Raw genomic sequence first — 14974 nt, forward strand, 5'->3', positions numbered from 1 at the left:
AAACACAAGGTTTGAATGGAAGTGCAGGAGGGGCATTGATATGTATATGAGGTGTTGATGGGCCAATCACCATTGAGTGATAGCCTTCCTAGTTCATAGACATTTAATCCCACTAGATACGTGAGCATTCCTATGATAGAGGCAATAGATACCAAATCTGCATTATTTAAATTGCTCCTTTCACTACTTCAACACCGGGCTACTATGTGCGCCATTTCCCAAACATTTAAACCAGTTTCTCCTTTTTAAAAACAATTGAAGACTTTCACAAGTGAGTCATTACACACTGCTTTAGGCGGAACTACACAGCTGCGGTGGGCCGCATGGTGCCTTTAAATTAGACTGCAGCTGAATCTCGGGACGAGTAGATGTGTGTGTTGTGCGTGTGGGTCGGACCCGAAGAACATTCCGGATAGGACCACACGGATATTATTCACATAGTAAAATATTAACACGCCACCAACTTGGCTTGCGTTGCCAAAACAAAGAAAAGGACCGAAAGAGCAGCGTGACGCAGATTATTCACACATGATGTGCTTCTGGCTTGTATTTACGGCGGACTCGTTTGTAGAATAAAATAGGAAAATTATAGTAACAGGTACAGTAAAGGTAAATGTTTATATGTGTGTTACAGTTATTGGAAGGTTTTTTAATTTTATTTTGAAGGTTACTGATATAGTTAAGACCTCGTTGTATTTCCGGTTCCGGGTCGAGGCGGCTGGTTCTTCTGTTTACGTTGTAATCGTACGTGAATATTTATTCGGACGGTTCGGACAGCTCGCCAGCTGAGGGACGGTTCTGCGCCGCTTGTTACTTAAAGTTGGAAGTTATTCTAATAGTCAGATAAAATGCAAAGGCCAAATTTTCGACATCAAGGAATGGGCCCAAGACCCGGAGGGTTCAATAGTCCGCCGCCGGCCTTCGCCTCTCCGCCGTGGGCGTTCCCGAACACACCGCCGCCGTTTGGACCCGGACACCACGGCGGCTCTCCGAACACTCCGCCCCGGGAGTTTGGCGCTAATAGAGGCGGCGGTAACGGGCCGTATAACGACAGAGCGGCGGGTCGAGCGTACTGTAGTCCCCGCGGCACCCCTCCGTCCAGGCACGCGCCCTATCACGCGCCCGGACGCGCGCGCTATCGCACACCCGGACCGCACGCTGGATATCAGGTAGCGAGCTCCAACACCAACCCTCCCGCTCCCTCACTTCACAAAGTAGCGATTTAACAATTTAATAGCGATATAAATAAATAAATATTTATTAACTACTGCAGCCGAAGTGATTGAGCTCGTGACCGACCAGCCTGGCGTCCGTAAGCGCGCGCGCTGCTTGGGTTTGGTGGCGTAAGTTTGCACGCGCCTGCAGGCTGCGGACACGTGCATGATGTTGGTGGGGTTATAGTGAAGCAGTAACGTTGTCTGATATGTGCCAAAGTCGCTCCGGATTGATTGTGACCGTCTTTTTTTTACATAACGATTGTTTCCTAAAGGGTTCGCCGCGGACATCCACACCGTTTGGGTCATCGCATGGCAGGGAGAGGGGGACAAATGATATGGAAAAATATTACAAACCATCCATGCTGCAGGACCCCTGGGCTGATCTCCAGCCCGTCTCAGTCACAGAAAACCAGTCCAAATGCAGCTCCCAGCAGACCACAGACACAGGCAGGACAGGGAGGTACTACAGCCCCAACTGAGCCCACTTTATAGGGTCGTGTCGGCGGATAGACGGGCAGCCACAGCTATTTTATCAATTAGGACAGCTCTACATGTGATCAACTTAAAGTGGGTTGTCGGTAGAGCAAAGGTGGGAAAACGGACACGACACGTCTGGACTTGGACAATAGCAATAACTCTTGCAAAGCTGTTTACAGCGTTTTTTAATTTTTTTACACAGCAGTCCGTTTGTACAGTGAGATGCTATTATTGTACTTTTATATTTTACATTCTTTTTGGCTATGGGATTTGCACAGTTGTGCCAGATGGCACAATTAGTCAGTCCCCCACAACCCGATGTTGAGCCCCAGTGGTGTTTGGTCACTGTTCTTGTGGGCTTGGGGACAGTGAGGTTTAGACAGTACGTCTACCTCTGTTCCTGTTTTCAACCAGCAGTAAAGTTTTCCTAGGCATTCTTTTCTAATTTTGTACATATTGTACAAATTTTATTTTCAGACCTTTCATTTTATCTTGATTGTCAGAATTTATTTCTTGAAGAGAAAATAAGCAACAAAACTGGACAAATCTTAAACAATGTTAAAAGCCCACTAGGGGCTGCTGTTGTTCACATTGTTACAAAACATACGTCGTTAAAATAAATGTATAATTTTTACATTCTCAAGATTTTCTAAATGCCGAAGTACATCATTTTGAGTTGGGTCAAAACGAGGGGCTTATCCCCCTTACACACATTTGTTCTCAGTTTGCATTCTTTGTATTTTCCTTCCCACACAACACCTGCTGAATATATATTTGATAAACCTGGACATGTGAAACCATCACCTTTTATAAAAAAAAAATTGTGCTACATTTTATATAGCTGAATGTTTCAAACGCTGATGGTTGGATAACATCTTGCGACAAATACAGCCAATTATAGTACTATAAAATAAAATTCTAACCTGTGGCTTGAAGAAAAAGAGGAATAATTCTAACAATAGAGGGTTTTCCATCCACCGAGTTTTTGCGCATTTTGAAAATGCGCATGAAAAAAGCTGGATGGAAAAAGTCCATTTTCGAAAAAAGCCCCCAATATCGCAAAAAGATTTTTATGCTAGGAGGAGGTAGATAAGTTAGACTATCGCATCGCCAAAATTCGGAAAAACTGGATGGAAAAGGGTTTTTCGCATAAACGATGACGTATCATGCCTCAAGTCATGTGGTTCTGTACATGATCGCGATGTAAAGATGGCAAATGCATACAAAAACAGTTCTGGAGAGAGCAAAAATTGAATTTAACTTCTCCATGTATAGAAAAGAAAAAAATGTTTCAAAACCTCAACGTGCAAAAATGCGTAACTGCCAGATGGACATAAAACCACTATTGTTTGGCGTCCTCTCACATGATCTAAAGTTTATTCGCATAACTGTAATGAATGGAAACAAGGCTTAATTCGCATTTTTTTCTGCCAAAACTTGGAAATTGCGCATTATTTTTTCGAAAGGTTTGGATGGAAACCCGGCTAATGACAGTTCCTCACATTCGTAGCATAAAACAAATGTCAATTGTAACTTTGCACAGTCTACAGAACTGACAGGTGGAAATGAATCAGAACAACATTAAGCATTTAAGTAGGTATTAAAACCTAATTTTCCCCATTCCCCCAGTCTTTCCCTGTATTCATCATCAACCCCTCAGCACTGTGAGTAGAGTGAAACAGCATTAGCTAATAAGGGTCCTTCCAGTCACCAACAGTTCACATAAACATGCCAATGTACCTCATGACTAGTGTTGTCAAAAAAATCGATATATCGATACGTATCGATACTGAACATTCTGAAACGGTACAATACTCGTTTCCCTTAAGTATCGATTCTTTTTACATAAAATGTGCTTTCGTTTGACCCACCCAAGCTGCCGTAATGCACAGGAGTTTGTAATGCTAATATGGCAGCTAAAGCAAACGCAGTGCTGTTGGATTCGAAGCAGATACAGATGGAAAACCAAAGGACATGAACAAGCCCATTTGCAAGCGGTGCTTTTGGAACATTTCAACGAAGGGCGCTAAAGCCTGGTTGAGTGACCATAGCGTTCGACTCCGCGCGCACCTCCGCGAGCGGTGGAGGCGTTTATACTTTCCGCTTTGCTGTGTTGTCCGAAACTATATGTGGTAGTATAAAAGAAACACCCATCAAAACAGGGGAATGAACACTTACCTGACGAATTTTAATGCTGCTTTGTGTTTCAGGTTTGAAAGGTGCAAAGACACTTTGTCAGACGTTCAAAAGACGTCCACTGAAAAGCCAGAATTAAAGTTTTAGCGACGTCTTTTTTATACGTCTATTACTGCCGTTCAGTTGCAGTTTTTGCACGTCCTGACATCCAATAAAGGTCCTAGTCAGACGTTCAGATAGAAAACTCGTCATAGACGTTCATGTTAAGTTAAAAGGTTAAGGTCCTAGTCACACTGTCAGATTTTGAACCAGTTTTGAACGTCCACCAGACATGCAAAAATGGGTCTGGACTGACCGACGTGATACATACTTGATTTTGACGTCTTTCTGACGTCGCATGTTTGTTGGGATAAGTTAAATATTTATACATATACTCGAAATTATTTGCTTTTTTATCACATTATTTAATGGTTGTTTATTTTCAAAATGCCCAATCGTAACGTCTTCACGTTCTCTCATGTTTCATTCTGTAATTACAAGATGCTCGTATTTGTTAACACAAAAGAACTGTTCAGTCAGACAGATATTTGTTGTGAAATGAAGTTACAATTTCAAGCATTTTCAAACACAAAGCAACATTCATTTGTTTGTTTATAAAAAATATATAAAAAGGCTTTAAAACGGAAATTAGCACCGTATCTGACTTTGGTATCGAAAATGGTATCGAATTTCAATATTTTTTTAAGTATCGCATCGAAGTTGTAATTCTTAGTATCGTGACAAGCCTACGCATGACTAACACCACCATCAGGTCATTCAGTTATTAGTGAAGCTGGCACAAAATGTAACACATTTTTGTTGGGGAGAGCAAACGGGTTAAAACAGAGTGGACAGAAGGTTGTGTACAGCAGACGATGGGTCTTTGCCGTAAGGTGCATCCTTTTAAAAAAGTTCCAAAGGATGAGTGCGTGATGGTTCAGGCCCAGACATTTGCGCCAGATTTTATCAGCGTGAGGGGAAAGGTCAACTCCGTGCAGTAGTTATTGCTCTTGCCTCTGACGAAACGCTGCCGATTGCAGCCTGAGCAGTGCGCGTCCTGCAGACGTCACACAAGGCTGTTCCTGAGTGCAACACAGTACCCCTCTTCAGTACCCGCATACGGTTCACACAAACGTTACGCCAGGTGTGTCTCAATAACGTCCAGCTGTTTAATAAGGTCAAGCATAACAATGTTGAACTCCTGAACAGAACTCTTACATATTTTTAGAATTATAGTGTAGAACATTATATATAGCATGAAAAACAGCCCTTTTCTTTGAGGTAAAAAAGTAAAAAAAAAAAATGTAGTTTGACCATTTGTCACCCATGAATGTTTGTTTTTACATTTAAACATTGGGAGTAGCTCAATTCAGTAAACTGAATTGGAACCACTCACATAAACTGGAATTAAAGAAAGTCATATTGAGTGGGCCAAGTTCATCGTGCATACAATAGACAAGCCAAAAAATAATTAAACATGGGCAAAATTGTCAGTCACTACAAACCTACAGTACGGCTCATTGGCCAGACACTGTTGGCTTTTGCTTTTAGGCATTATGACTAAAATGGGAATTTCAATACACCATACCAATATCGGCAGACTTCTTTTTTTATTGGTTGCTCAGTATTCCCAGCCCGTTTCTCATTGGTTTGCACTTTAAGGCAAGGATGGATCTACAGTTAAGGGTCACCGTGTTGTGCAAAGGGTGATAGCAGCACACCTGCAGGTCTCGTGCTGCCCTTCAGCGCCGTGCCTCCTCTTCCTCCATCTTGGAGCCTTATTCTCCTACAAATACGCGCACTTCCTCACCTGCTCGGGGGGGCACACAGCCTTTTCAGCTTGTTTATGGCAGCACAGAAACGTTCCGGTGTGAAGCCTGTGTCAGGTTGTTATTTGCATAGTAACCCAGTGGAGTACAATTATTAAGACTCTACACCTCAGACCTGAAAACCTTATTTGAAGCAGCAGCAAATGTTTCTTTAGCAGTTTTAAGTGTTTATTTGGAAGGATTAGAATGCTTTAAAGGAGATTGTGAAGTAGAAAGCAAGGCACTTATTTTGCATATCATTTACAAAAATGGAGACCTTGGTAATTGTGAATTTCTAACAAATTTAAAGGGCCAGTATCACGTTCACTGGTGACCTTATCTAGGATCAAAGCTTGGTGTAAAAAAAAAAACAACAAAAACACGTGCTACTGAAGGAGAAGAGAACAGTGCTTGGTATTAAAAACAACACCACGCGCTGGTTGGGTCAGCGCAGCGGTTCAGATGCATGCGTCGTGTTGCCATACTGCTGCTCATTCTCTGGTTCATCCCACAGTGAAACGTTACACTCTGGTATGCAGACACGCGCGGTGTCGGAGAGCAAATCGATCGCAAATGGAACGGTGGAGGAAGAAGTGAGGAGAAGTTGACGTGAAGGACTAATTTAAGCAGGACGGCCATGTTTCCACAACTGTCCTCTCTGTGTGTCTACCTTCCGATAGCTGTACATCTGATGTTTTTGGAGTCATGGGAGAATAGGGCCCTCAATTACCTTAAATAACGGAAACTACCAGTACATGCAACATATGTTGCATCTTCATAGCAGTCTTGGGTACTCATAGTAATCCTAAGCATTTGTGTTTAGAAACTAACACCATGTTGCAGTCGTGTTTCTATTCTCCAAACTTCATGTACATGTGTACATGCCTGATGCTCTGTTCCTTATTTACACACACACACAAAAAAAGAGGTAAAGCAAAAACGGGAAGATGTGATTGAGGAGAGCAGACCAGTAGTGACCAGGGGAGACGCGAGCAGAGTGACGTAGCGTTGGCTTCACCGCACGCACCAACGTCGCCGTTATAAAAGGCCACATCTCTCCCGGACCCGCTTTGTAAAACTCTTCCTCTTGTTTTTCCCATTCTTTTCTTTGCTGTCCTCCATCTTCCTGGCTCTGACTTCACGCATGAGGTCAAAAAACACCTGGATGGGTTATAAAGGTTTTAAGTTGCAACCCAAACTGCCCCACACCTACAGAAGCGAACGAATCTCAATAAAATTAATGAAATCTGCAATACGTAATTGACGCCGAATCTTAAGCTACAGTGTGACGCGGGTGAGCAGGAACTCGCAGGAACCTTGTCTACGTTGGCACGGGTTTTGGCGGAGGTCTCCACGTAGCCGACTCCCCATTGGTCGGCTCGGGCCTTGGCTTCCTCCACGCCCACCTGTCGTCGGTCCTCCAGGTCAGACTTGTTTCCGACCAGCAGGAAGGGCACGCTCTCGTCCTCCTTCACACGCAGGATCTGTTCTCTGAGAGACGGGGAACCAGCATGTAAGAACACCGCCCTTCAGAACCACCACACACGCCATGTTTTACACAATCACCTGCTGCAAAATACTACACTGATTGGCTTAGTTATGCATATGAAAAAAAATGTGTGACTGGTGGTCCTTGAATTGGTCCCTTTTGTTCTTAGTCTACATGAACATACAGGTCATTAGTCATATGTTACTCTTGATTGGTGCATGAGGAAAAGAAAGTGACAAATGGGGAAAAAACCTCCAGCTCCACATTGTAAAGTCAGAGCAGTTTAGTGTTTGGATTTGGCATATTTAAATATGGACGGTTTAAAGGTACTAATCCAACCTGAAGTCAGCAGTAGCAGCAAAAGACTCCGCTTCTGTGATGGAGAAGACGCAGAGAAAGCCCTCCCCGCTGCGGAAGTAGTTATCCCGGATGGCTGCGTAGTCTTCCTGCCCGGCCGTGTCCAGTATATCTATCTGGACCTCCTCTCCATCCAATACCACTTTTTTCCTGTAACTGTCGGCCTTAGTGGGCTCATAGTCTTCCACAAACTGGAGCCCGAGAGAAAGCATTGGTTAAAATACGCGCGGTGTTTCACAAACCCACAAGACACGGGACGCTCCAGACTGAAGTCTCACCTCATCATACATGAACTGCAGCGTGAGAGCAGACTTGCCCACCCCACCGTTGCCCACCATAATCACTTTGTGAAGGGCCAAGGAGCTCTGTCCCTTGGGCTTGCTGGCCGCCATCTCCCCAGGCAAGGACAGAGAGAGGAAGACAGACTTATTCTACACAAGGCAATCTATGGAAAGGAGAAAAAAACAAGGCAGATCACAGTAATGGAGAAACAGACAATGCACAGAAAACCTCAGACTGCTTAATGTGTGTCATGACAGGCCACAGAGAGCACGCTAACGCCCCACACACGCCCAGGTTGTGACGGAGTGTCACGCACTAAACAATAGCTGCTTTTTTTTTCCAGAGCCAGAATGGAATTCATCCATTGCCTTACTCACTGACATTAGAGCCCGTACTATAACTGACACGGTAGGCTTGTGGCATTACCAACACTTGATCCATATTTGGGCATAGTGTGTCTTGGTGCAAGTGCACAACAGTCCCATTTCTCTAATAAGATAAATGTGCCTGATTTACATGTTATCTGCACTTATTAGTTAAGCCTATCAAATGGGACAGGTTCAACGGGTCTGAATAATCATAATCGTTTAATCCAAAAGTAGTATTTATGCCGTTACTAATAACTGAAAGCCATTAGGTTCATTAATGTTTAACCATATTAGCATTTCTCGCAGATGAAATACTACTAGAGGCATCCTGTATCCAAATTCTGTTATTGTAATCTGTGCATCCAGACTAATGAAAATGTCCTGAATTATGACAGGAGTTATACATGTGAATTCACAGTATTCACGATTATATCTGCACAACCTGTCACTGCAATCCACCACTGAGCAGTTAGGTGCGTCTCAAAAGTTAAATCACCCAATAAGTTACGTCAATGTCTCACTGCTGGCTTGACAACTACAGTCACGTGAAAATAAAATCCACCGGGAGGCTGACGGGCAGTGCTGCTGCCCACAGACCCTTCTGTTCATTTGTATATGCTCCAAGGTCACGGCAGAAGCAGGGAAGCGAAAAGTTGATGAGGTTGCCACTGCAACCTCTCCTAAAAGCAAGATAAAGGTACTTTCAAATTAGTTATATTTATAACTATATTATATATATAATATATTACTAACAAGTAAGCAAATGAGGACTTTTATTATGCCCCATTGGTCTATTAAACAGCAATTAAGCTTCAGCCCAGGATGTATTCTACCTTTCAGTGGACTTCACTGTACCTGACTTTAAATAGTAAAAGTGTCACACCAATGCAAATTCCAGCTGTTCAGTCATTTATTTAGCAGAGCTGCACCATGCAAACTTGAAAACATCCTGCTGGGTCTTGAATGTTTGGGGTTCAGGTGTTCACAGAACCACCTCAGAACCCAGAGTATTGTTATTTACACACGAGATACACCCATAAAAACATGTTGGTGGCTCCACAACACTGTACGTCACTAAACCACATTACTCCCCAGCTCACGAACATGAAACATGTCGGACCAACACCTCAACACTACCATACGAACATGAACAAGAGACGAGTTAAACCGGACCGGTCCAAGACTTACCGGGTCCCCCCGGGGCGCTGCCGGTTCTCCCGGTACATTCACGGCGCTGAATGACTCAATGATGCCCCGGTTTACCGTTACGCTAGCAGGCTGGACGGTGAGCTAGTGAAGGTAGGGACGGGAGCGGGCAGAACCGGGCAGCGTCCCCACGGTCAGCTACAGCCAGGCTGCTAACTAGCTCGCTAGTCACTTTAGCTTAGCTAGTTAACTTCGTTAGCTTGGTCACCGGTGTCTAGTTCAATAAAACGTTTTGAGCTGTTAAATGAAACCTGTCGCGAACCGAAACGACGTTCGTGTTAAAGTTGTAATCCTGAAGTAGAGCCACGAGTTCAACCGACTCAAATGGGGGAAACACGGTTGAATCCTCCCGTTTTCTGACGCGCGCCTAGCGGCCGCTTTCACAGCTTGTTTTGTAGGCTCCTTGCGTTACGTCACGACGCCATGACAACAACTTCCCCAGCTCGCGCGCACCGCAGCTCGCGCCTCTCCCCAGCTCGCGCGATTTAAAGTTTAAATGGAGCTTCTAGGTCACATATGTCAAAGTCAAGGCCCGCGGGCCAGATCCGGCCCGCGAATTGATTATCTATGGCCCCCTGGATGATATTTAATTACTATTAGAACCGGCCCGCAGGCCACAGCCACCCGCTGGTGTTTTGCACGCACAAACACTACATTCCCCACAATGCAACGGTAGCCCGCGAAGTCACTGCAGCGCGCACAAGCGGTCAGCGCGGCGAAAATAACGTAATCGCAGTGGCTCAGCTCGTGCGCGAGCGTCTCGCGCGCTGTCGATTCGCGAGGTCGTGCATCTCTCGAATTTTGTACTTTGCGCGCGCCGCGCCTCAGCGCAATGAACAGTCATGTTTGCAGGGTTCATACATCTTTATAAGGTGGAATTAAAGCACTTGTACGTCACTTTCAAGGTTCATTTCAATATTTCCCAGCACGTTAAACTTAATTAAGTTAAATATTTATACATATATTCGAAATGATTCGAAATAATTCGCTTTTTATTCACATTATTTAATGGTTGTTTATTTTCAAAACGCCCAATATTAACGTCTTCACGTTCTCTCATGTTTCGTCCTGGAATTACAAGATACAAGAGAACTGTTCAGTCAGATAGTGATTTGTTGTGAAACGAAGTAGTTACAATTTCAAGCATTTTCAAGTACTTTAGCTTAAATTCCAGCACTTTTCAAACCTTTACTTTATTCATGTTTGCTTGTTGAAAAATATTTTCACTTGAAAATAAGAAAATATTGCTTTATTCATTTAAGCATAAAATAATATACACTGTGTTAGGTCTTGGTTCAATAGGCTATGTGCAATCATTTTAATATGTTTTAATAAACATTGAACCAGTCCGGCCCTCGGCTTGTAGCAAATTTGTTTTTTTGGCCCTCGGTGTATTTGACTTTGACATCCCTGTTCTAGGTCAAGGTGTAAGGATTTTACAGCAGTTATAGATTCTGCTGTATCTAATCGATAGATTCGATTAGAAGCTGTATTTGTTTTATTCTTGCTGCAGTGTACTACTTTCAAAAGGTTTAGGCTATGTAAGATGGATTTGATAGATTAACACCAAATCTATATTGTGATACATTTTAGGTTGTTACCACAACTACATTGTAAGTGAAACATTTAAATTAATTGTAATGTCTAGATAAAAAAACTACATAATATATTCAACATGAAGTAAATTTATAAGTATAAAAGATTCATATACATAAAATATGACAGAAATGCATTATATAAACACACTTGGATTAGCATATTTCAACATGAAATTATTAGAAATGTTCAACATGAAATATTCACAGTCATTTAACATGTATATATTATGCTGGGATTATATAATGAAGTTATAAAATGAAAACATAATCTAATTGTGTGCAACCGATGTACATATTTCAATTATATAAATCCAACAGACATTTTTTTTCAGTGTGAGGGAGAGGGGCAAATGGGGCAGATGGAGCAGAGGGGGTGATGGAGCAGAGGGAGTAGAGGGGCAGATAGAGCAGAGGGGCAGATGGAGCAGAGGGGGTGATGGAGCAGAGGGAGTAGAGGGGCAGATAGAGCAGAGGGGCAGATGGAGCAGAGGGGGTGATGGAGCAGAGGGGACACACCTTTTCAAGCCCTATAGTATTTCCTTCAGGAAATGCAAGTCTAGTTGACAATTATTGTCTTGACTTTCCTAACAGACGTGGCAGCAGTGGAGCAATAGTGCGAAATGAAGCTTCCCCTCCTAATTTAAAAATCCTCAGTAATTAAAACAATCAAAATCAATTTAAATCATAGAAAGCATTTCTGCAAAATCTTCAAGAAAGTCTGTATGTAGTCTGGGAGGATGATGGATAACAATCAGTAGAACTGGATTACTGTTGAGTTGTACTGCCAGATATTCAAACATAAAATGTTCCCCTAATGAGATCTGCTCACAGCGGAATGCTTTATGGTAAACACATGCAACACCACCACCTCTCTTATTTACTCTAGAGACATTAAAATTGTTAATATTCACATGGATTTATCCACAAATCCAATCACTTCAGAATTCATGAGGATGCATAACTCTTTTGATGTCAGGTCCAACTCATAGGCCCGGCCAGATTTGATCCTTTCTAAACGCATAGATACTGAAATTACTGATGTCGCAATCTCTGATCATTTTGGTATATTATTCAATATGTCATTATCTACTAGAACACTCAGTGAAAAGCGTACAATAACCAAGCGTTATCTCAGTGCTGGCAGTGCCGTGGCCTTCACAGACATGATACAGTCCCTCCCTCCTCTCTCAGAAAATGGGAATGAGCTAGTTGAAACATTCACACACAGAGTTAGGAACCGTATTGATGCTGTGGCACCAAAGGTAACTAAAATTATGGTAGAATTAAGATGCCCCGGAGAAACACTCCATCTGTTGTAAAACTTAGGCAAGATTGTAGGCAGGCTGAGATGATGTTGACATATCCGGTGTCTTCCCTGAATCTGTTTCATTTGAAAAATGTGATGAGTTTGCAATATTACTAGTATAAGGCGGAACATAGCAACAAGCACTAATAGACTATCAACTCTAATATCAGTTAATCAGCCTAACTGTTATATGTTATATTTTCAAGAAGTTGACATTGTAACACTGTTTGATGTGATTTCATCACTAAAATCCTCTACATGTGAACTGGACCCTTTACCAACATACTTTTTTAAGCTCATTATCTAATGATGTTTTTAACGATCAGTCTCTGCAATGGGGAGAATTCCCTAATATTCTTAAAACTGCAATGGTTAAACCACTACTAAAGAACAGAAATCTTGATCCCACAATTCTCAATCAAAGGCGTGCAGAAATAGTTAAAGCACCACCAACTCTGCCCTTTATCAACGAAAGTGCCCTGAAACTTAAAAATTATTATTAACATTTTACTGAGGTCGGTTTGAAATGATCTTTTGAAAACGTGAGCGATTAAAAACAATGCCCTGAAATGAGCCACCACCTCACACACACCCGACCTCTCTCTTCCTTTAACACCAGATGCGCTGCAGCAGCAGTTCAGTTCAGCGAGTGGAAGGAAGCGTCTTCAGCACAGCACACACGGTCACATATAGACTTCTTCTCCCGTGCCCCTCCAGCCAGGTCACATACACATCAAGTCAAATCGTACCGTTTGCCCTCTAAGCCCAACGTGAAATCATTTTGTTGTGCAGTAAAATGTCTCATACAGCACCAAACTACTAAGCATTTTTAGCCGACTGGTCACCTGATAAACTAGTCGCTTTAGCCCAAATCAATGATGGATAAGGTGAGGACGACCACATACAAATAATTAAGGTAGAGTTTGCAAATCTATAAACAGAAGTTACCTGAAGGACTTAAAAATGACTGTATATAGTTAATATTGGATATGGATTGTATCAGTTGGTGGTGTGACTTTTTTCCATTGAAAACTCACGTTTAGAGAATGTTACAAATAAAAGTCAAATTTCATTCAACATGTGCGTGTAATTTTTTTTATAATGAAGTGTTCCACGTGTGCTAAAAAGTGCCCCCCCCCCCCCCCCCCGAGCACTTGCCCCCCAAAATGTCAACTATTCTCAATAGTTATTAATTTATATCTAACTTTCCTTTTCTTTGCAAAATAATCAAAAAAATTGTGTCAACCCCATTGAGTGATTGTTATCAATATGCAGATGACATTCAACTTCACATTTCTCTAGAACTTATAGCACTAAAATCAATTGGCTCACTGAGTGCATAGGTGGTATACATGACAATTTTCTTCAATTAAATAAAAAGAAGACAGAGGTTCTTGATAGTGATGTTCAGACTTATTTAAATCAAATGAATCTGAAGGCCAAATAATGTGTTAAGAACTTGGACGTCACTTTTGATAATGAGTTCAGCTTTTAATCACAAATCACGACAACGTGCTTATTTTCACCTTCGAAACATCGCTAAGGTCCGAGATATCCTCTCTCCTGCAGACAGTGAAAAACTTGTCCATGCATTTATCATATCAAGGCTAGATTATTGTAACGCAGATCTGTCTTCCAAAGAGCTCTATTTCCCACCTACAAAGAGTTCAGAACGCTGCTGCAAGGGTTCTGACCCGCAGGAGAAAGAGAGATCATATTACACCTGCACTCCACTCACTGCACTACCTGTCAGTTTTAGAATAGATTTTAAGGTTCTGGTCATAGTTTATGTCTTCATGGTCTTGCTCCTCTTTACCTCAGTGAAACGATGATTAGATATGTTCCAGTCAGGTCTCTCAGGTCTTCAAACAGTAATCTACTGGTGATTCCTAAAAGCCAATTAAAGCTTGGCGAGGGTGCTTTTAGCTACTATGGCCCAAAGCTCTGGAACTCTCTTCCTGAGGAGCTCAGAGACATTTCATCTCTGTACAGCTTCAAGAAGAGTCTCAAAACCTTCCTGTTTAGATCCGCATTTAGTTAAGAAACTAATGGTTAATAATTTTATTACTTTATCACATTATCTTATCTTTGCTTCTTTTTAAAGTTTTGTTTAATTCTGTAAAGCACTTTGAGTTGCATGTATTTATGAAAGGTGCTATATAAATAAAAAGTATTATAAAGGATGCAAAGTTTACTGGGTGCTTTAAACTTAATGGACATAAATTCATTTTACTTAGTTTTTGTTCATTCAACCAGGTTTTAGCTATGTGGAACATGATATCACAATCTGCAAAAAGCAGATGAAGGACAAATGCATTTTTCAGGACATTAATGAATTATTCATTTGGAGTGCAAGGTGTGCCTAGAGGGCGTTCCACACCAAATGGCACTGTAGCGACCTAACAGCTTTGAGAAGTGTCGATATATGTTTAGTTAATATGGACTATGTGAGCTGTAAATGACGTCTGTCTGTTTGATGGTCACATTTATATGTTGAGTACTTGGCTCAAAAGGTTTAAGAGCAGGTGAATGTGTGCATGCATAAAAGATCACATTTAAAAGATCAGATGTTAAGCCTTTTTTGAGAATGTAAAAACTTTGAGCTAATATCAGTTTTATATATTTATATGTATATTATATTTATTAATCAAAACATGCAAAAACCATGATGAACTGAGCAAAGACATTATT

The 14974-nt window shown here is 41.8% G+C and overlaps 2 protein-coding genes across 2 annotated transcripts; one reads left to right on the plus strand and one right to left on the minus strand.

Annotated features, from left to right (window-relative positions):
• The first annotated feature begins 417 nt into the window (after positions 1-417).
• mplkip (M-phase specific PLK1 interacting protein) lies at positions 418-6818 on the plus strand. The gene is made up of 2 exons (XM_076981194.1): positions 418-1169; positions 1490-6818. The coding sequence occupies exons 1-2, from the start codon at positions 849-851 to the stop codon at positions 1694-1696; spliced, it is 528 nt and encodes a 175-aa protein (XP_076837309.1). The 5' UTR covers positions 418-848; the 3' UTR covers positions 1697-6818.
• LOC143482709 (ras-related protein Ral-A-like) lies at positions 6586-9959 on the minus strand. The gene is made up of 5 exons (XM_076981193.1): positions 9362-9959; positions 7802-7968; positions 7506-7714; positions 6994-7168; positions 6586-6838 (listed from the first exon to the last, which is right to left on the minus strand). The coding sequence occupies exons 2-5, from the start codon at positions 7913-7915 to the stop codon at positions 6716-6718; spliced, it is 621 nt and encodes a 206-aa protein (XP_076837308.1). The 5' UTR covers positions 7916-7968; positions 9362-9959; the 3' UTR covers positions 6586-6715.
• Between the last annotated feature and the right edge of the window lie 5015 nt (positions 9960-14974).

This window comes from Brachyhypopomus gauderio, chromosome 19 (genome assembly GCF_052324685.1).
Source record: "Brachyhypopomus gauderio isolate BG-103 chromosome 19, BGAUD_0.2, whole genome shotgun sequence".
In the NCBI taxonomy this organism is placed as follows: domain Eukaryota; kingdom Metazoa; phylum Chordata; class Actinopteri; order Gymnotiformes; family Hypopomidae; genus Brachyhypopomus; species Brachyhypopomus gauderio.

What these genes read in the sequence shown, in the direction of transcription:
- mplkip (XM_076981194.1), top strand. Translation starts at nt 849, where the DNA reads ATGCAAAGGCCAAATTTTCGACATCAAGGAATGGGCCCAAGACCCGGA. An exon ending in GACCGCACGCTGGATATCAG is followed by an intron (nt 1,170 to 1,489) that starts GTAGCGAGCTCC and finishes TGTTTCCTAAAG; the next exon opens with GGTTCGCCGCGGACATCCAC.
- LOC143482709 (XM_076981193.1), bottom strand. Translation starts at nt 7,915, where the DNA reads ATGGCGGCCAGCAAGCCCAAGGGACAGAGCTCCTTGGCCCTTCACAAA. An exon ending in TGCAGTTCATGTATGATGAG is followed by an intron (nt 7,715 to 7,801) that starts GTGAGACTTCAG and finishes CTCGGGCTCCAG; the next exon opens with TTTGTGGAAGACTATGAGCC. An exon ending in CCCGTGCCAACGTAGACAAG is followed by an intron (nt 6,839 to 6,993) that starts GTTCCTGCGAGT and finishes TAACCCATCCAG; the next exon opens with GTGTTTTTTGACCTCATGCG.